This window comes from Thermobia domestica, chromosome 8, assembly GCF_964235325.1.
Source record: "Thermobia domestica chromosome 8, izTheDome1.hap1.1, whole genome shotgun sequence".
Lineage (NCBI taxonomy): Eukaryota > Metazoa > Arthropoda > Insecta > Zygentoma > Lepismatidae > Thermobia > Thermobia domestica.
Genome location: NC_137461.1, coordinates 149,332,753 through 149,354,155, shown reverse-complemented (window position 1 = coordinate 149,354,155; position 21,403 = coordinate 149,332,753). Strand labels below are relative to the sequence as shown.

General features: G+C 32.7%; 1 protein-coding gene across 1 annotated transcript in view; it reads right to left on the bottom strand.

The window, feature by feature from the left end:
* Positions 1 to 20,206, bottom strand: part of LOC145693273 (clavesin-2-like) — a 41,364-nt gene extending 21,158 nt beyond the window's left edge. The window contains exons 1-5 of the mRNA XM_081769117.1: positions 20,009 to 20,206; positions 13,135 to 13,290; positions 9,785 to 9,876; positions 8,138 to 8,288; positions 2,586 to 2,779 (exon numbers count right to left, since the gene is read on the bottom strand). Coding sequence (XP_081625243.1) covers positions 2,586 to 2,779; positions 8,138 to 8,288; positions 9,785 to 9,876; positions 13,135 to 13,279 — 582 coding nt within the window. The 5' untranslated portion in view covers positions 13,280 to 13,290; positions 20,009 to 20,206. The remainder of the gene's footprint in view (positions 1 to 2,585; positions 2,780 to 8,137; positions 8,289 to 9,784; positions 9,877 to 13,134; positions 13,291 to 20,008) is intronic.
* Between the last annotated feature and the right edge of the window lie 1,197 nt (positions 20,207 to 21,403).

Here is a 21,403-nt window from a genome sequence, read left to right as displayed (position 1 = left end):
GATTCATTGTTGAATCATTGAAATCACTGCAGCTAGCTACTTAAAACTCTCCGTTGTATTCTTAGTTACCGGCGAGCGAATTAAGCTGTGACAATGTTTGAAATAAGATTTTCGAAGTGAAGACTACATGGAAGATAAGTGGAATACCTCTGTTTGGTCGAAATTGACTTATTGATACCAGTGTGCACACCTTGAAGAGTACAATGTAATACACTAAGGAGGAAACATATTCTATCATTTCTAAAGCTGCTTGTGGAAAAAAGCTCTTCACAATTCCTCAGAGTTGGTCGACCACTTTCAATTTCATTGGATAAACTGAAACCAAAATAAAATGCGCCACTAAGGATAAATAAGAAGAAACTTGAAGATGTAACAAGTCTCTTACCATTCATTCCTCCCACCTACAGCACCTACTTCCAAATGATGATGATGATGAGAGCAATGTGAAACTTATTTAGTATCTATAGGGCTGGCAAAATTGGATTTCTCTCTAATGTTATACAAACAGGAAAAAAAGAAGCAAATTTAACTATAAGTGTAACAAGAAAAAAACATTGTGTAATAGTTTGTTTTGAATGTATATAGTTACTTCAATGTTTGGTTTTAGTGTTACAAAACTGCCCAAATAAATACTTTTCGTCCAGAAAAAATGGTTTTGAAAATTTATTTCATGAAGCATGTCATAGTGTTGCCCCAAAACTTTCATTTCATGTGTTATCTCTAAGCAAGAAAGTGACAAGCCACAAATTTTAACATTTTCTGCCCTAAAATAGCGATTTTTACAAAAAAATTATTGGTAAATCAAACTTTAACTTGCAGTAACGTATTCATGATATATTGATGCCTGAAGTAACAAATAGTGGCACACATAGAATCAATAACAAGAATTATGGAATTTTTTAAAACTTAAAATTCACTGTACTGTAAAATTTGTATATTGTGGCTTGTCCACTTGTTGCCCCAAGCCCTTGATATATATAATTCAAGAATTAGGTATGAGACTATTTTCTTATGTGGCAACTCTTAAATGCTGCGCTCCATGAATGTCAGTTGAATTTGATTGATCAAATCTAGAAGTCGTAGAGGTTAATACGCTTACCAAAACTTTCGACTTCCCTTATTGTAGTGCAATTAAAGTGTAAATGAAACACAGCTTATGTCTATACTTAAAATTAATATTTTAAAATCAATCATACCAGATTTGGAAACCAATCTATATATTAATTAGGTCTGCTATTGCAGCTTTGCTATTGAAATGCATAAGAAATTTTCACAGAAAGTCTTATCTGCATGTATGAAATTTAATTTATTAGTTTTAATTTTATTGTACCAAAATCAATCGTGTATATGTAAAACCACTTACTCGGTCGATAAATGCAGCCATAAGTGTCCACTTTGGCAGACGCACCTAACTCAACAAGAGGAAAATATTTAGAAAATAAAAATGACAATGGTGTTTCCGACAATGCTATGTAGGCTAAAGAACATAAATGATAAATGGAAGTAAATGACTATGAAAAAATTGGTGGAATAAAATGAGAGAATCCCAACAAACCAACAGACATGCTTTGGTCCTCACAAACTCATATGACATGTAAACGGACCCGTAATCTCTCACACCAGAATCCACCCATTATATGGCAATCCCGACTACTTCAAGTTTATAGGATGAAGTACTAAATTTCTCTCCTGGACTTAATGGTACATGTATTGAAACCTGATATCTGAGCATCTATCTTACTCATGGTTTACCCGTTATTCAATGACCCTACCTTTTCAGACTTGCTTTACAACCTATTAGAAGAATTAAGTAGTTTTCGCACCAGAGCTGGATCTCGTCAAGCTCAGTCGGATCCTGAATGTCTCCTAGTTATGTATACTGGTTGAGGAAACTCTCCTAGCAAGAAAAAAGCTACTAGAATATCTGTATTGGCATTCGAATGTTGGGCAAGTTCACCTCCCATTTGGAGTACATGATCTACAAGTTAACAAATACCATTATTATGACTATAACCCGGTCAAGACTAACCCTAATCCAGGAACCCCAGGAATCCCTAGGGAAATTTGTTGATTCCTGACTCTGCCTACCTCAGGAAGTTCAAACTCCGTGCTGAGGTGTTAGGTGCCCAAACGCACACATTACTCGCCCATTTTGGAGATATCTCGAAGGTTTCCCGATAGAGACAACAGGGTTTCTAATTACGATTCCTCCCGCTAATTACGGAATAGATACACAATGCATTACCAGTCCCTGTGGTTGATGTAGACCGTCTGTAGAAGACAGACATTACCGTTTTGAGGGCTGTGATCTTGCCAGGTAGAAGCAGCAATAATTGCCGATATCACTTCGTTCACAGAAACAGTTCAAAATGTATATTATGCTGTGCCGATATACGGTTGTTTATCGCGGTAACGAATACTAATTCTACCACTAGAACTTTCAACTCACTAAACACTTCCTTAGCCATATTTTGAAATAATTCAATTGAACCAATGCCGTTTTTAAATTGTAATAAAATCGGAAAAATTTAGGGGGACCCGGTCTCACCTAAACTCCCCATGCATACGGACCTGCTTTCACTTACCTCAACATATTGCAAAGTGCCCATTACATTCCGAGGAAGACACCATCGTATTAGCTGCCATTTGTAGTTTCTGGCGTCTACGAGAATAACGAAACCACACCTTTGGCTGTCGATTTCAGCAGCCATTGAGAGAGCGGTTAAATTTGTACATCTTGCGACTTCTTCAAAAGTCATTTTACTGGGATCACAATTTCCTACAATGAGTAGAGAAAGAGGAAGAATTATTATAAGCCTTCCTAGTAGTCCTGGTAAATATAGTGTATATGTAAGCTAAAACCTGTTTACGGTAAGAAGCTGAAATTACGTAATTAGCTACATAAGTCTGTTACTAGAAATCAAACAAAAGAGAAAACAGTTCATTTTCTTTAATATTACAAGTGTAACATTAAATCATTTATAGATCATTAAACACATTCGCATTCTGTTTCAGTTTAATCTACGGTATGACACTACAAAATTACAAGTATGCTCTAAGTTTTTACGTTTGAATACTTTATGATGCTGAATACCTGTGCCATATTTGTATTTTATCCCATAGATTTATATAAGAAATAATAATAATAATAATAATAATAATAATAATAATAATAATAATAATAATAATAATAATAATAATAATAATAATAATAATAATTGGGTACCTTTTTAATCAATAACCTGCTTTTTATTAGTCTAATATTTAAGTACTCTTATACATACTGTTGGTAAGATTAAAACTAGGATATGCACCGGTAATTTGGAACAGCCTGAAAGTACTCTCGTGAACAAAATTGAAATGATCGAAAAGTACTTTTCTAGAATGTTTTAATTTAGAAGTGGAGTATTAATCTAACGCGTCTGAATACTGAAAGACATGGTTTAATTTGGAACCACTGGCTGACAGGAGAAAATTGTTTGATTCTGCATTTGTAGAAGAAATATTGACAACCGATGTAACTCACACTATTTTTTAAAAAATAGATTTTAAAGTCCCAACATATGAGAACATTTTGTTGCATCCATATAATAGGAAACCCACTTTAATCTCTAGAATGTTAACAAGCTATAATAGATGTACATTTTAAAATGTGACTTTATTCCAGAATTTATAATATAACTTAGTAGTTGCTTTTATCTTTCATTTTTGGCTTTCACTTTAGGAATTACATAGAGTTCACTCCTAGAGTTTATCTTTATATTAATTAATGTAAAAAGCTAATTATTATTAATCATCTTTCCTATGTTCCACTGTTGCAATAATACTGAAGTATGTATATGATAAAGTGCTGTATTTTTGCTTTATTTCTGTTTTCAGCTTTTCAGCAAGTAAATAAAGTTTATTATTATTATTATTATTATTATTATTATTATTATTATTATTATTATTATTATTATTATTATTATTATTATTATTATTATTATTATTATTATTATTTTCTTGAAGTGGACTGAAAATTTATTGGTTTGATTTTAATGGTTTCTTCTTCAAATTTATTTAAATATCCGTTATCTCGTTAAAATTAAACGTTGTTAAATGTAATTTTAATAATCGATAATCATATTTAATCTAAGTAATTTCTATCATCCAAACCGTTTTAAAAGGAAAGGGATATTCGATTAGATTTGAGGAAGAAATCAGCAATACCACGTCATTAAAATATCATTTCACTTAAAGAATGTAAAAGTCAATCCCTACGTGATTCAATGAGCCAAAAGCTAAAATGATGGAAGTACTCAACTTTGTTAAAAAAAAACTATGTTAGAAACACAATCTTAATATATATAAAGTAACGTGAGTGTTCGTCTATTTGTCTGCGTGAGTATGTCCATCATCGGATTTTCGCAAAGAAAGGACTTATCGAGAGCCACTAAATTTACGAAGCCATTTCTTTTCGATTTTCAAGTCGAAGAGGGATTGGGCGGCATTAAAATTTAAAGTGCGTATGTGTACAGTGAACCATATTGCCTATGAGGTAGGCAATCCACCTGATTTACTTCTGTTACAGGTTGCTGGCCCGAACCAAAGATCAGAAAATTACACACGTATATCGTGTATGTCTGCAGAAACTAACCTTAGTATTAGTATCATAATGCAATGAAGAAAATAACACATGTTAAAACTAGCATATATTAAAACTTTTACCCTCATTGGTGTAGAGAGGTGGTTGAATGTAATTACGTATGGTTTATTACACGGTGAGAATTGGATATTTTAAGACAATTCAATTTCAATACAAGTCCATGGTCCATGTATTACTACCATTTTAGATTCACATTTCAATTCCAAGGATTGTGGGTAACACACGCCTCGTGATACTGCTTTTTCATAGTGCCGGCATTGAGACATATGAAAATAACAGCACAGCCTTGTTGAAGCGAATGAAAGAAGGAACGTGGAAATAGGAAAAGTGTCACGGTGTTATTTGAATTTGCAGTACCTTATTCAATTATGATACTCCATCTCAGGTGGTGAACACAAGCCGTTGAAATAATAATAATAATAAATTTAGTATTCGTCAGTGATCCATCAAACATTTCATTTTATAAGAATAATAGCTAAGTAAAGGTACTATAACATTTTCAAAATCCTTAGCATAAGATAAATACATTCATACTCTAATTTCTGGAGTGTACATTGCCTTGAAGGATGTAATAAATATCTAAGTGCTGACATTGAGAATTATTATTAGATTTTGTTTTGAGATATGGACAAAACTTTACGTCGTCGTTTGACATAATATTAAGTAATAAACAACGTAACATATTGTATTTAATCTTTTACGGAAATACCTTGTGAGTGTATGAATTTTCTGACATTACAACATTTACATTACAACATGTACTTCTTTGGATTTCAATAATACTTTGCCGGTAAATTAAATGCCTTAATATTGCGGTGCAGTTCGACGATGTGTATCGTGGGAGCAAGGGGGAGCTAACTCCCTTGCCATATAGAAGTGGCAATGATCATGAAGCTAGAAAGAGGAAACAAATGCCACTCGCAAGCTTTGGCACAACTGAACACAAACAAAAGTGGCTCTAATTGCTGCATCATGCATAGTTTTTGAGATCTAGCATAAAACATAATCCAAACATTTAAATTTTTCCGAACTAAGACCATCGTCTCGCAAGTGCTTTCTTCTCATTTTTACCATGTACTCACTTTTTTCTCCTTGTAATAATAGTCATGATTTTTTTGCAATAGTTTATTCACATACAGAATTACTTTGTGTCATAAGCAACAATTTTTTAGCACTTTGCCCTCCAGAGAATCCCCAAAAATGGCATCAAAATCACAAACTTCAACTTTCGGACCCCCATAAATCTACGGTGCCCAGTAGCATCATAGCTGTGGATATTTCTACAGACTCTTTACATACAACGTATTCAGCATAAAACTTATGAACGTCCTAGTTTATGCCATTCCAAAATACAACCCCTTTAAAAGTGTAATTTTCTGTAGTATTTCTGGTGATTTCATGCATTGGTTTATAACCCTGAATATTTATTTAGACGCAAAAGCTTATATTATCCGTGTACCTCAGTTTCGCCTGTAAACATTCGTTTTTGATTGGCGTTCATCTGATTCGTACGTCCTGAGCAACTGTAATTTTCGTAAACGCTTGCAAATGTAAAAATCGGCACTCCACCGTCAACAAAGATGGCCGCCATTCAGGAACACTTGCACATACGACAACGTGAATGATGTTATTGGCCTTCTCATACACAAGGGCCATCACACTCATTTTTTAAATAATTTTCGGAGATGGTCGAGCAACCATCTCTGGACCACTTCGTATGGATTGATCCACACGTGCATGGAACAGAGGTAGGCCAGCCAATATTTACGTGTGCGTTTCGTTTTCATTGAATGTATTTAAGTACAAAAGCTAGAGAAATGCAGCAATGTTTTAATGGTTATAAAACAGTTCATTTGACTAGCCAGAGGTCTCGAATTGTTTATTTCTGAATGAGTAGAGTATTTCTTACATTGAACCTCGGTATTTTGAAGAAAGTATTTACTTGTAACAATAGCTTGAAATTATAGTTGATTAATTATCTACCTGCCCTGTTAATTACCTGGAAACTGACTACACGTATAGTCGTAAATTATTTTAGTATAAATGACATTCTAGTAAGGTATATATTGACGACATTTATAGATTTCACAAATAGTTTTTGGAAATTTGACAGGAAGGGGAAAGAGGGATGATATTCATTATCTTAAAATATCCATATCTTGGAATCTCTAAATGTCAGAGACATGAAATTTGGTATGGGAATTTCTCACTTAAAACAATTAATCTCATGTGTCAGTGTATATTTTAATATTTAGCCTAGAAGATATGAAAATGGTGTGAGAATGTAAATTACAATTACTGTAATAAGGTGTTCATACCTTGGAATCTCTTAAGATTAGACATGTGAAATTGGGTATTCGAACTTCTCATATAAAATAATTAGATATGAGTTTCACATTTTTGTTTATATTTCCAGTACAAGAAAAGAAAGAATACTAGAAGAAAAAGAGTGGGGTTTAAAATAGGGCGAAGTTCAAAGCTGCCCGAGTGCCAGTATACTAATATTGAAAACCTATTAGTGACATAGCAAGAAAATGTAATTTATATAACTAAACTTTTACAATACGAGATTACGAAAGTATTAATGAAGTTTTCTGGTCAACATTTATTGTATATTTTTAAACTAGAACTTATATCCGTAATATTTCATCACCTATCGTTTAAACATCCTAATTTCTTAATTTTTAATCTATAGCATAGGCAGACGACTTCATGTCACAGTCAAATTAAAATATTTTCTGTTATTTCTCTATGTAAGTTTGTAATATACTTGCTTCAGCTGAATGTTATTGTGGAAGCACATGCCATCAACAAAAAGAAAAGCACAAAATGGGATATGGTAGTCATTTCCATTCTGCATTTTCAAGTTTGGATGGTATTAATACTGAAGGAGTTGTGTGTTACCCCAAAAACAAAACTAATTCATTTTTCTGAAAACAAGATCAGACCATTTTTAAAGTCTGAAAGAAAGGGCATACTTTAGCGAAAGAAGACGTCTGGTAACCTTAGGCATAGCAAGAAAATATTATTTATACATCTAAAATTGACAATTGCGATTAAAGCAACATTTTTTCTTCCTTTGCGCTTATAGCTGAATGTTTTATTTCTTTGACACTGAATATTGCAACAATATTATGTTTAGAATAATAATAATTATTTAGAAGTATATATATGCTTATATAAGGTTGAAACAGATGTCTGTACTTCCAGACGAGAGAATAGGGCCCGAAAAGAGGAAATGTCCTGGTAAAAGAAAAAGTCTTGTAACTCTACAAGCTAAAAATCCAGTTAGTGTTGCACACACTAACTCTGTTCAAAAATTCATGACAATATTTTCAACACCTGGGCCGTGATAAAATCAATAACAAGATGACATTAATTTTTATTACTATGATATAGATTGCACATCATTCGCTCTGCTGATAATCAATTTTCGAATCCGGTAACATACTTCATTCTAAGAGTTAGGAAAATATGAGAATCACATCTTACCCAAACGAAACACTAAAATTTTCCTGCCCATATGGTCTCTCTCAGGAAGTGCATATAAAAGATCTAAATTAACTAGACGTTTCATATCGGCGAACGATTGAGTGGGAAACCAGTCTGGAAGCTCGCATCTTTTTGTGAAATAATTTATTATCTGAAAGAAAAAGAAGGTATGTTGTAAAGCTCATGAAGAAATCTTCACAATAAAAATTCTACTCTATCATTACGGAGAAAAAATTCCAAAGATGAAATACTTAACAATAGATCTAATCGAATTGAACATAATGATATGGGTGAAAATAAAACCTCATGCATTGTTTTCGAGAAAATCAGAAAAGTATTATTTCTTCATAAACCTAGAAGTTCATGTATGCTACCTACTGAGGAGAAAGAGGCACTCAAGTATTTCATCATCAAACTCTTCATTGACATTAACCCAACGACACTACACAAAATGGTTCGGTAATAGTATACATGAGAACACCGTGATCTGCGTTTCTTCTGTGTTCTATTACCACTTCTTCATGAAATACCATAAATTTTCTACGTAGTGCAATAGTAAGAAGTATCCATGTGCACAAGACATGCGATATGCGTTAAATACCCCCCCCCCCTTACACACATAGTCATAGATAAAGTACAAGGGCACTACACATGCAGATATAAAGTACAGGTACGTTCTTTTTTATTTTCGTATCAGTCGATAAGTAAATCAAAGTCGCTTTGTTACCCCCCCTTGGTGAGTTCGTAGATACTTACTGAATAATCCCTCAAAGTATGAGCGTCCAGCTCCTTCGGGAACTGACGCGGCTTTACGTATACTATATCCAATGGTTCATGGCATATAGAACGAATTTATCATTTAATCTCAAACTGTAGTTTCTGTCTATGTTTTAAATGTCCGAAGTTGATGCATATAATAGTGTCAGATGACATTAAGATTAATAAAATTTCATAATTGCTGTTAAGTCTATATGCACAACTTTCAACTAGATTGTGGTAGAAAGACATTTGTTTGAATACTTGTTCAGAAAGCTTTTGTTCGCGTAAAATGAATAAAGTGTGTTGAATCAATTATAATTCTCTGCTATTAACAAAGTTATTTTTTAATGAACATCAAATGTAGGATGATACTAATGACACATGGTGGAAGTTCATGGAACTAAATGTCAACATGATAAGTCATTTTCAACAGATATCTTCACCTGTAAAGGAAGATCAGATCATTGACAAGTAAAAGAATAATAATAGCGTTCTTCGTAGGGTAAGGACGGATTAAGAGTAATATATTCTTAAATATTTAGTCTATTGTCAAATTAGCTTTAAATACTCAAAATATAAGATTATATTTAGGTTAAATATCTTTAGTGTGCTGAGAAACATTTTTTCCATTGGAAACACAAATGGCGGCCGAAAATTATTCCAATTTAGCGTTGTTTCTCTTAACTTAATCTAACCTTTGAGAAAATTGTCAGAAAATTAGTATTTAAGTATTAGTATAACATAAGTATTATAATTATGCAGTAGTTTTCCTTGAACAGTAAGAAATGACTGATAGTGGTGTATTTACCCTACAGACAATGTAAACTCCGAAAGTTAGTCTATATTGAAAAAATAAAAAGAGACCAAGAAAAGTTTGATACAACTTACCAATGAATACGCTTCATCGCAGTTGAAACTGCATACTCTGAGGAATCTCAAAAGAAACTCATCATCAGTTCTTGTATAGAGATTTGGTGTAGCTGAAAACAAAACCACGAAAAAACAATTTGTAACAGACTGCATATTTAATCACTACCTCAACAGAAAAAAAAAGTTGTTTAACGCATTACAATTACTTTTCCATTCAGAAATTGGAAAGTGTAATTAGACAGTAATATATTTCCTTAATCTAATATTACTTTCAATATAGGCTATAAAGATTAACGAATTCTACACTTGCATATTTTGTTTTCATGATAAAAGAATTGTTTGCATTACCAAGGACTAGAACGGTTTAGCATGTTTAGATGTGTAGCGTTCCTACGTTTAAGATGAGATTGACATGTACCATATGGATGAAAGCATATGACATTTAAAATCAAGTTAAATCAAGATCCACTTTTCATGTAATTTTGCTGGTAAAGAAACGAATCTTATACTTAGTTTACTATTACTCTAGGTATTACAGAAGTTATGGTAACTCAGTGATAGATCGCTTACTTTTGATTTGAGAGACCCTTGGTATAATCCCAGGCCATGTGAGTTTGAGGAGGGCATCATCGAATCCGTGAGTTTAGTCGGGATCTTCTGTTTCTACCTTATTTTCATTCCACAAATTCTTTCAAAACCATTCACTTTCATTAATTTTCTGTCCTCTTTAACTTGAAGGACATAAGTAAGGGACAAAAAACGATATATATATATATATATATATATATATATATATATATATATATATATATATATATATATATATATATATATATATGTACTAAACAGGATTTATTAATAGTTTTGCCTCTTTGTTTGTTTTGAGTTTTAGATCCTTTAAGAGCACTGTGCTAAATAAGAGTCAGACGGCTATATACTAAGTAGAATCCCGATCACATGCATACGTACTGGGAATTGAATTCTTACCTCGTGCACAAAAAGAGAAAATAGTGACATCAATCACGACAGAGTTCTCTCAGCTAGTGTTTTCAATGTTCTTTAGGTACACTTAAAATGAAATGAAATATATAGTTCTACCTCACATGTATACACCCTATAGGGTATAGCAGACAGATGGTTAATGAAAGGGAATAATTAAAAAAAAAATGGTGGAATGAATATCTGGGAGAAGAGAGAGAATTTCGAGAAAATCATGGCTACGATGTTATCCACGTTGTCTGCTATTCACCAGGGGCTCCTCGCACCTGGCTATGATATCCATGAGTTAAAAAACTCAACTGTCTTATTGCAGCCAAAAATATTCCATTTCTTATTTCTCACTAATTTATAAAAACAACGGCTCACTTGTAGAGTAATCGATTCTTGTTTGAATGCTCGGTGATTCCACTACGATCCTTTGAATTTACAGTATATAACACCCTGTTCTTTGCATTTAAACGAATTTTCTCATTTTAACTTAAAATTGGCTTTATGAGGTATGCCTTCCACGGTTAGGAAATAAAATACATGGTATGTTTTCCCTTTAATACATTCAAAAGAAGTGCACGAGAAAACAAAGAAACGTTAACTAATATTCTAGATCTTCAAACTAGGCAAAAGCTTCCTTGAATTCTTTAAAGCTGATAAATGGTGTAAAAAATTCTTTTCTAAGTTGTATCTGTGGATATTTTGAATACATATTAGATGAAGATGATTAAACAGAAAGCAGAGACTATATACTTAACAACATCAATCAACAACCATTAAACGATTTTTTGATCGAATGGAAATGAGCATTTTATCTTCTTAAAATTGTTTGACATAACTGCTTGGCCAAATTTTATTAACCGAAAATGATCCTTAAAATTGAGTTTCTTGGGGGCAGGCAATGTACGCCACATTTTCCAGCTTACGAGTAAACTGGAGAAAAAAGTTCAACATTGTCATGCTATACAATCTAGTTGCACATACCAAACAAATTTCTTCTGCCATCTACAGGTACAGTACATTTCCGAAATTACACTACATAAATACTATTCTGTGGTCCAATCCCAAACCATTTCTCCTAATATTTTTCTAACTCAATATCACGGAATTAGTGCTTAGTGTTTTCCTCCTCCGAATGGCTCAATTCTAAATAAACTTGCATTCTTTTTGACGATAACCACTGCACATATATTCTTGAGCCTTTTAGTTGGTGAGGTTTACCGAACTTAACAGCGGACACCCTTGGCAAACGCCGAAAGTATTCGATGGATGCCTTGTAGTCTATGTTGCGTAAAAATATTTGTAATAATTGAAGATTATTTCATAAAGATCAAAAGTTATATTCTATAGTGGCATTAGTTTCAAACAAATTGTGCGTAGGTAAAGTCTTGGCTTAAGTGATATATTAAGATTATTTTTGCTGACACTACGAACTTGATGGAGAGTACCCATACAACAGCCAAAGTGCAATATTATTGCATATATTAATTTAAATTGTTGCAAGAGCATACTTGAAAATAATCATACGGATATCTTTAAAAGTGCTTCTCTACACAGAGAGAAAAACGTATGTGCCAGACGTAGAAACGTAGATTATATGTGTAAATTCTGTACTTTTTGAACTTAATGTACGACAGTACGTAACATCCTGCACCAAACGAATAACTGAAAACTTATGTTTTATAATACTTTCTCTATAAAGAAAAAACTGTATATAGGCGAGAACGTTTTTAACATATAGCTAACGTGTGTAATATATGGAAGAATGTTAGATGCCAGACATACTGCAGCGGCATGATATAAGCGGGAAAAAAGCAGTATGTATGCAGAATTACTGGAAGACACTATTAGTATTTTGATATAAATTTTACAGAGTAAATATAATTATTAACTTATGAGTAAAAAAGGCCAACATTTCTTTGAAAACTTAGAACGCAAACATTATAACAGAACGTCAACGAATGATCTCTCTTAAATTTACTTTATAGTATATTACTAATATATTCTTTACTTTATATAGGCTATATATATATATATATATATATATATATATATATATATATATATAGCCTATATAATGCAGAAAAATTGTCCTCTTCAAAAAATGTGATTGTTCAACTAACCTATATACGTATTTTTTCCTTTTAATAAAATGTTTTTACTAGTATGCAATGCGGAAGTTTTATAAGTTTTTGCTTCTGTAAGGTCATTTTCAGATAACAAATATTACAATTCATATTACTTCCTTTTAAGAGAGGTCTTTCGTTATCAACGTGATAAAAAATGTATATATACATTCCATGTGCTATATGTCCTTTAAGAAAATCTGGTAAAGTATTCATATTTATTAATCACTAAACATTTAATTTGTGATGACTTACCGAGAACCATATCTCTGACCGTTTCAATATCTCTTTCAACCTTTTCTCTGTCATTTTCTCCAATTCTTGCCATCGCTTTTATCCTCCATTCTGGCTCATCAGATATATGCACTTGGCTACCGTAACGTGGAATTACAGCAGTCATTTTATCCAATACTGTGAATATGTAATTAAAATAAATGAAGTTAATAATAAAGGTATAAATATATTTACATAATATTTTTTTGAATCGTTTAATGTGTAGTTGGCATGTATATTGTTGAATCTATTGCATACTATTATTAAAATAAACTATTAAATCTGCTTTTATTTTGGACACACCTCTGTGTTTACATATCCATTTCTTCTAACTGAATATAATCCAATACGCTGTTATGTAAATGCAAAGGTCTTTTGTACTTAGGACGTTACTGAAAGTTGAACAGTTTTCGCTGGACTAAAAATTGTGATGTTATTTTGCTAAAAAAAAAAAAAAAAACTCACCATAAGGGTTAGCTGTCATCTGGAATCCATAGAATCTATTATTTCCCATTCGATGCTCTAGAGTCACAGTTTGTCTCACCCTTTCAAAGTAAATTACACGAAGGGAGCAAGAAGCAGCTATTATATTACGTGTACGTGTTACTTCAATTTTTCAGATTTTAAGAAAGTTTGAAATTCAGAGCAAATAATAAAAAACATATTTAAATGCATATATATATTCAGAAAAAATATCCTGTATTATCTTCATCATACTGCCATCCTGTATTATCTTCATCATCATACTGCATTCTGCCATTATTGTTAGGATACTTGCCTCATATTGAGAAGTTTATATGTACCACAATCTTCAGTTAATTTCTTCATCTTGAGGTAACAATTTTTGTTTTAATACTATCCATTAAGTAAACTCGATTTTACCCGTCCCTCTTTTTCCTGCCATCATATCTTCTAGCATATATTTCTTGATCAGTTCCTTCTCAATGAACGCTCCAACCTATTTATCTTAATATTTTAATTACATTATCCATATTTTTATATCCACGTCTCCAGTCTCTTTCCATCATTTCTGCGTTGTGTCTACTTTTCTACTCTACAGATTAAAACATAGAACAATTTATGACACTTTATCTTAACACTTTATTTACTCAAGTACAAACAAAATAAGAATTTCCCTCTTCCTGGATGCTTCTTTTGCAAAAGCCAAGGATTTACTAAAAGTTATCGGTTGATTTGGCATATTCTCTATTTTAAATTCCGTATGCTTATCTAAAATTAATATTTCAAAATGATTTGTTTCCTAGAATAAGTTAATTCATTATTTTGAAATGATTATAAAGTTCAGAAATTTCATAAGTTACATTACGAAAGAATTTTAATGTAGCTAAATTGCCCATTATTCCAGTGCCGTGCCGTGGGGGACGAGCGAGACGATGGCTCCGGGCGCCCAAGTAAAGGGGCACAAAATTCGGGAAGAAAATAGAAAATGGAAGGAAAAAGTTATAAAATGGGAGGAAACAGTAATAAAAGTGCTCAAAATCGAGGAAAAGCAGCATTTATTTTTCAAAATTTTCTTACGCTTCGCGCCGATAGTGGTGCTTGGCGGCTGATCTGGTCTGTTGACCTCACTTATATGTATGAGGGCACCGTCGTATACTCTCATTCCGAGCGTTGATTTTCGATGGCACGGCACTGCATTATTCACCCAATAGTTTGTAAGATAAATGGAAAATATTTGAAACACGTCCAAAAATATTATTTTTATAAATCGTCTAGGTCGTTAGAGGGCCTTTCGTAATCCCCAATCTCTCTGTTTATTGAATAACTGAAAAACAATGAAGAATTCAAAATAGTGCAATAATAATAATAATAATAATAATAATAATAATAATAATAATAATAATAATAATAATAATAATAATAATAATAATAATAATAGTCCTCACATCATGTAAAGGTAGAAATAACGAATTTAGTGAAAGCAAATATAAATATTTCATTCACTTTCCTTAAGTTCATTATTTCGCTAAATATTTTATGCATCAAATAGCTGCCATATACCGAGATTTTTATGCTTGTGTGTAGTCTAAAGATTAAAAAAAAAGAAAAAGAAAAATGTTTAAAAGAAAAGTAAGGACATGCTAAAGTGACACGGAAAACATGTACATTGTTGTAAGGGGAAACTTCTGAAACCTCAAGTTCGTTTCCTAATAATGCTACACTGTTGATATGGTGACAGGCCAAGGAAACAGCCTGCTAAACTGGTGTTGCTTTTTCATTTAATATAGAACGCTTTACAAGATTGAAGCCCGAGCGGTTGGTGCATCTGGAAAATTTCTACCATTTTAGATAGAGAATGAACTATATTAAACAACTTTCCTCTTTTTATATTTCTTCGTATCTTTACTCATACGGAGTTGGTCTATGGACTCGGACTTTTGATATACCTTGTATATTTTGCATCCTTTGTGTTTTATTGTCATATTGAGTACAGATTATCGTAGGTATATTTTATATTCAAGTTAGACTTCAAATAAATATTTGTGGAACCTTTTATGTTAGTAAGCTCTTCCTTTTCAATACATATGAAGATACATAAATAGATGGATAGATAGAGAGGGGTCTACATATATGCGTGTTTCTGTGTGTGATAAAATTGCGAAACTGCGAAGTTTCTGACCACATAAGACAAATAGAATATCTACTCTTATCTTTCATCTTTGGCAATTGAAGGAGATTTCGAAATAAGTCTTTGATCTTGACCTAGGAATAGGCCAAGGTAATAACTAACAAACAGTAGGAAAATAAAGATAAATAAAAATATAGTGATAAAAGTTATTGATAGTTAGTAAGAATTGTAATCTTTCTTGTATGACAGAAGATACCCCTTTATATCTACACATACATATATTCATAGAGTACGTCATTTGAGGCAGGCCAAGTTTCTTGTGGGAAGAAAATTTGTATGTTTTTTGACCTCGGCTTGCATTGAAGAAGAAGTAGGTCACACCATGTTCTGATAGCCTTTACCTCCATCCTCTCGCTCTGGTTTCCCCTTTGAACTCATTTTGCAAATTGATGAGCGAATCTCTCAGCCGCTTTGCAACAATACTTAAACGGTCTACAATATTATACACGTTTAACTGAAACAAATGTTGAAAAATGAGACATATAACAATCGAGAGATCTTGAAAATGAAATGAAATTAAGTATTTTAGTTTTGCTTCCCACGTTTATGCCGGCTAGGCTAAAGGAGACGGTGATTATAAGAAATGAATAAATTGGTGGAATGAAGAAAGTGGGAAGAAACGAGGGAAGCCCATGGATCATGTACGAGGGCCATACTACTTACTGAAGTGAAATTAATACGAGAAATACACTGACTAAGATCTTCATTATGACAAAACTAACACGATAACAGTGAAAAGTATGATTAATAGGATACAGCCTGTAGTTATCATTAACTCTTAAATGTTGATGTCTGTTTAACTAAAATAAAATAACTAAAATGAGATATATTTCAGCCGGAAGATATCAAATTGATTAAATAAGCATTCTTGTGGGCAGACGCGCACCCAGAAAATTTTGTTGGGAAAGGTCAAAGCTTGAGGTGGACGTCCAATACAGCAATCCACTGTGACTATGCAGTATTACTCTGCATTCGAAAAGATGATAAGAAATAGGAAAATGCAGACCTATAGTTTTATTGAGAAAGTGTACAAATACATGTCTAGTTGGGAATTTTTTAAAGAAGGAATCCAGACCCCCATGGGTACGCTCCTGCTTGTAGGTAATTTCTCATGTGTTAGTTTAGAGAAAATAGAGAAAAGCGAACATTTAAGACGTTGAAAAAATGTCGTTTGTGGCCTATAATAATTGATAATTTTTAAACTACTGCAATATATTCTTTATTTACTTACGCACTATACGGTACATGTGGAAAGTAGCAGAATTAAATAATCGTTCTTTACATTCTGAGAGTCACACATACACTTAATAGTAACGTAATACTACTAACAGTTACCTACATACTACTTGAAAATCCCATCTTCACAGAGGATTGAACCCTAGACTGTCCAGTTGGAGTGCAGTCAACTTATTAACTACATCTTTACAGACAGATATCCGTATAAAATCTATAAATGAAAATACAAACAACAAAGCCAGAAATTTTGTACTCCTAAACTCAGAGGTATCAAGTATTATACAGGGTGTATAAAACAATCCGGTCACATAGGGCTACTTGATTATGTGTAAAAATATGATAAAGCGGATACAGAAGACAGTTGTTCGAAGTATGTGGTTTTCCATGTAAAATACTGGAGTTTTTCCAATAGTATCAGGCTTTTAAGCGCCACATTGGTAAGGTATTTTATCTTATGTGAGAAACAAACAAACAAACAACTTTGCTAGTTCAGCAGTCGTATTGAATAGGGCGTAAAGGTACGCAAAAGTGACATGGTGAAGGTGCACTTGTTATGTGAGGAAACTTAGAATAGCTCGAAACTTTTTTCAACAACGCTGTATTGTCGGCGTTATGAGAATTCAAGGGAATAGTCTGGTGAAGTGGCAACATTGATATTCATTTAATATTCAACATGTTACCAGCAAAGAGCCCAAAAGGTTGGTACGATTGAATAATTCGATCGTTTTAGATTGAAAACCATTTATTTTCAACAAAAATAAACTATTTGCTGTGCAAAACTATATATTAATACTTAACAAGTACATACTTGTGACAGTTTCGCCAACTAACACTTTGGCTTCATCAGACTATATTGTTTTGCTCAGAAAAATTTTTGCGTTTAATTATATATCAAGCAAAGCTTCTTCTTATGAAAAATATTAAACCTAGTTTCATCAACTTTTATCACTTTCTACTTTTTTTTTGGTACACGTATTTATAACAGAGTTCTCCTATGGCCCCGAACCTTTGATACACCCTGTATTTTGTCTGCGATTTATATATTGTGTAGTATAGTGATAGCCAATTTATATTGCATTGAGGCCAGTAATGAAAACATACTCCACGTATTCCTACATCGTTGTTTAGCCGTGATGTGAGGTGGAAAATTTTCTTCTATATTTTTCCGGAAAATTTTCCGTTCTTAACAAATATCAGTGATCAAGTAACAATTCCTCAGTATTTATAAAATTGATTGAATTCATGTATAGAAATATTAAAAATTGAAAGATCGTTTAAAGAATCTGAAAATTTTCACGGCTGAGACAAAGCTAGAGAAAACCGTCTTATGCGTATTAAACTGACGAAATCTAATATTGTAAGATCAAAGGTGGATTCTGAGGGAAGAACGCATTGAAATTTTTAAAACATTCTTGAAATGAAGAATCGTTAGATTTTCACTTCATGAAACGTTTTAAGACAATAGTTATTGCCAATAAATTTTACGGCTAAACAACGATGTAGGAATAAGTGGAGTATGTTTTTATGAATCCTAAAATATTCATAACTTTTAAGAAATTGAAATTTTAAATAATAGAATGGAATATTTGTGTTCTACGAACTCAATGTATGTTCTTTGCACTTTGCATATACACACACACATACAGGGAGAGAGAGAGAGAGAGAGAGAGAGAGAGCGGAGTTGAATTGAGTTGATTTTGAGTTTAATGTCCCTTTCAACAGCGAGACTATATAAGACGGGACCAACTGATTAACGTGGAATCCGAACTGCATGAGCTCCCGCTGGGAATCGAAGCCAGATCTTCCATGCCAAGAGCGTGTATGCTAACCGTTTAGCAACGAAGAAGCTCGCAAATGAAGAGAGAGAGAAACACTGTGTAAATTTTACCGCCCAACTTGAAATATTAGAAAATTTTCTGGTTCCCAAAAGCTAATTGGAAAATTATAATTTGTTGCTGACTAACTTTCCTTTACAGAAATTCAATTTTGTAGCTGAATGTGCAGTTAAATATAGCGGAAAATTTTCCACCTAACATCACTATACATAATATCCAAAATTGTTTGTCTTATGAAAAGTTTTTTCCACTTGTCTCTACATCGTGATGAAAATTTTCCGATCTATGAAAATTCCTTTCACTTGTTTCTACAAAGGAATAAAACTTTCCGATTCACAAAAAGTTGTTTTACTTTTTGCTTCAAAATGGTGAAAATTTTCCGACTCATAAAAAGTTCTTCATTTTTTCCATATAAGACAGAAAATATTTCGATTCATGAAAAAATTGTTTAACTTGTTCCTACATAGTACTGAAAATTGTCTCAGCCAGGAAAATTTTCAGATTCTTTAAACGATCTTTCACTTTTTAACATTTCTGTACATGAATTCAACCAATTTTATGGTTGCTGAGGAATTGTAACTTGATTATTGATATTTTTTAGAACGGAAAATTTTCCACCTCACATCACTAACTGAGGCCCGTGACAAAATAAAAACATATTTGAAACACAGGGATATTTAAAATAAGTAATTAAATAAAAAATAATATAGAATGTTTGCAATTTTTGTATACTTATTGTTGTAACTCAAATATTGAAACAAACCAAAAATATTTAGTGCACATTAGAAGAACAGGCATTGTTTTTATTCGGAGAAGTGAAATTTGAACTTCTCTTTACAAGAGTTTGAACGATAAGTAATATAGGCCTACTTCATATCTTTATTCATTAGAAGAACAGGCATTGTTTTTATTCGGAGAAGTGAAATTTGAACTTCTCTTTACAAGAGTTTGAACGATAAGTGATATACTTCATATCTTTATTCATGGGCCGGATAAAGCATACTCGCAGTTGAGAATTTGGCACGTAAGCTGCTACTTGGCCAGCACTAACTAATTCCTTACATGAAGCACGTTAGACATATTTTGATTGGAAATTTAATGAAATTTAACCTCGTTATCCTTAAAATGCACTTACCTTATCGGTACATAAATCCTAAAGAAGTTAGATTACAGTGTTGGATACTTAAAACAGGTTATTGTATATAAATACTCCTCCAGTGTCTATGACTATTCAAACACAATATAGAAGTGTTAGCACTGAATCTGTTTTGGATACTAACAATCGTTTCATAAAATCCTACCATATATTCCGCTAAAGGCTTACCACCCTTTGGAAGTCATATGCTCGATAAGAAATCTCTGACAGATAAACGTGTAGTCTCACATGACGTTGACCTCTGACTGTTGATGTGTCAAAAACCAGTCAGATAAGAAGTTCCGACTACCGGATCAACTGAATGCAGCGTCTGGCACTTCATGGAAGCTTGTCTTGGGATACGGATACTCAGCGGGTAGAGGGGAAAGGCAGAGGAAGGATTAATCTGATGAAGCACTTTGAAGGATTTCTTGGATCCGGGTTCTGAGGCATGCTGTTTCCTTGTAGCCATGCACTTGGAAGCTGATCTGTCGCCAAAGAGATAATGTTGACGAAAATAATGCATAATTTATTCCTCCTTCTCGACCCTCACATAATACAGAATGTCTCAAATTAGTATAGATATAAATTTTTAAACATAACATCACAATGGTTGAAGCACATAGCTATAGACCTATAATTTTCATTGTGTTATGTACCTGACGGAAGTAAATGTTTAAAACTGCCACGTACATAACCGACAACGAGTAGCAACTTATCGATTGTATTGTTTCTAATGGCATATCATCACTTGTCTGCTCAATTTACACTCTCAGTACCTAGAGTGTGTGTGCGTTTTCGGTGTTCTTTAGTTTCTTTAAGAATGATGAGCCTGATTTATACTTAAATTACCTCAATATAATGAATACTATATTTGTGTGCATTTACAAAAGTCAAAGAAGGCACGATGGGTGAATGGTAGAGGGCTTACCTTTTGTGCATGAGGGTCCCTGGCTCAATCCATGGTCAAATAAATTTGTGGCGGACAACATCATATCCATGGGGTTTCTCGGAGTACTCCCGTTTCCTTCCACATGTTCATTCCACCAATTATTTCATCATTATTTACTTGCCTTCATCATCCGTCTTCATTAGACTAAGGGGCATAATTAAGGAACGTTAAAGTGAAAAGTTTTAATTCGTTATATATATATATATATATATATATATATATATATATATATATATATATAAGGCATACATAAAAATAATCTATTAACTTCCTAAATTGATCCTGTGAATTTATAAATTTATACGGCTTGAAGGGTAAATAGGTAAGTAGAGAATGGCGCAGGACCCAGTTGAAAACTATATTAGGAAAGAGAGGAGTAAAAGGTTTAAAAGAATACTTAATACATAAATAAAAATTGGCAAAGTATGGTTTGTCTTTATGTA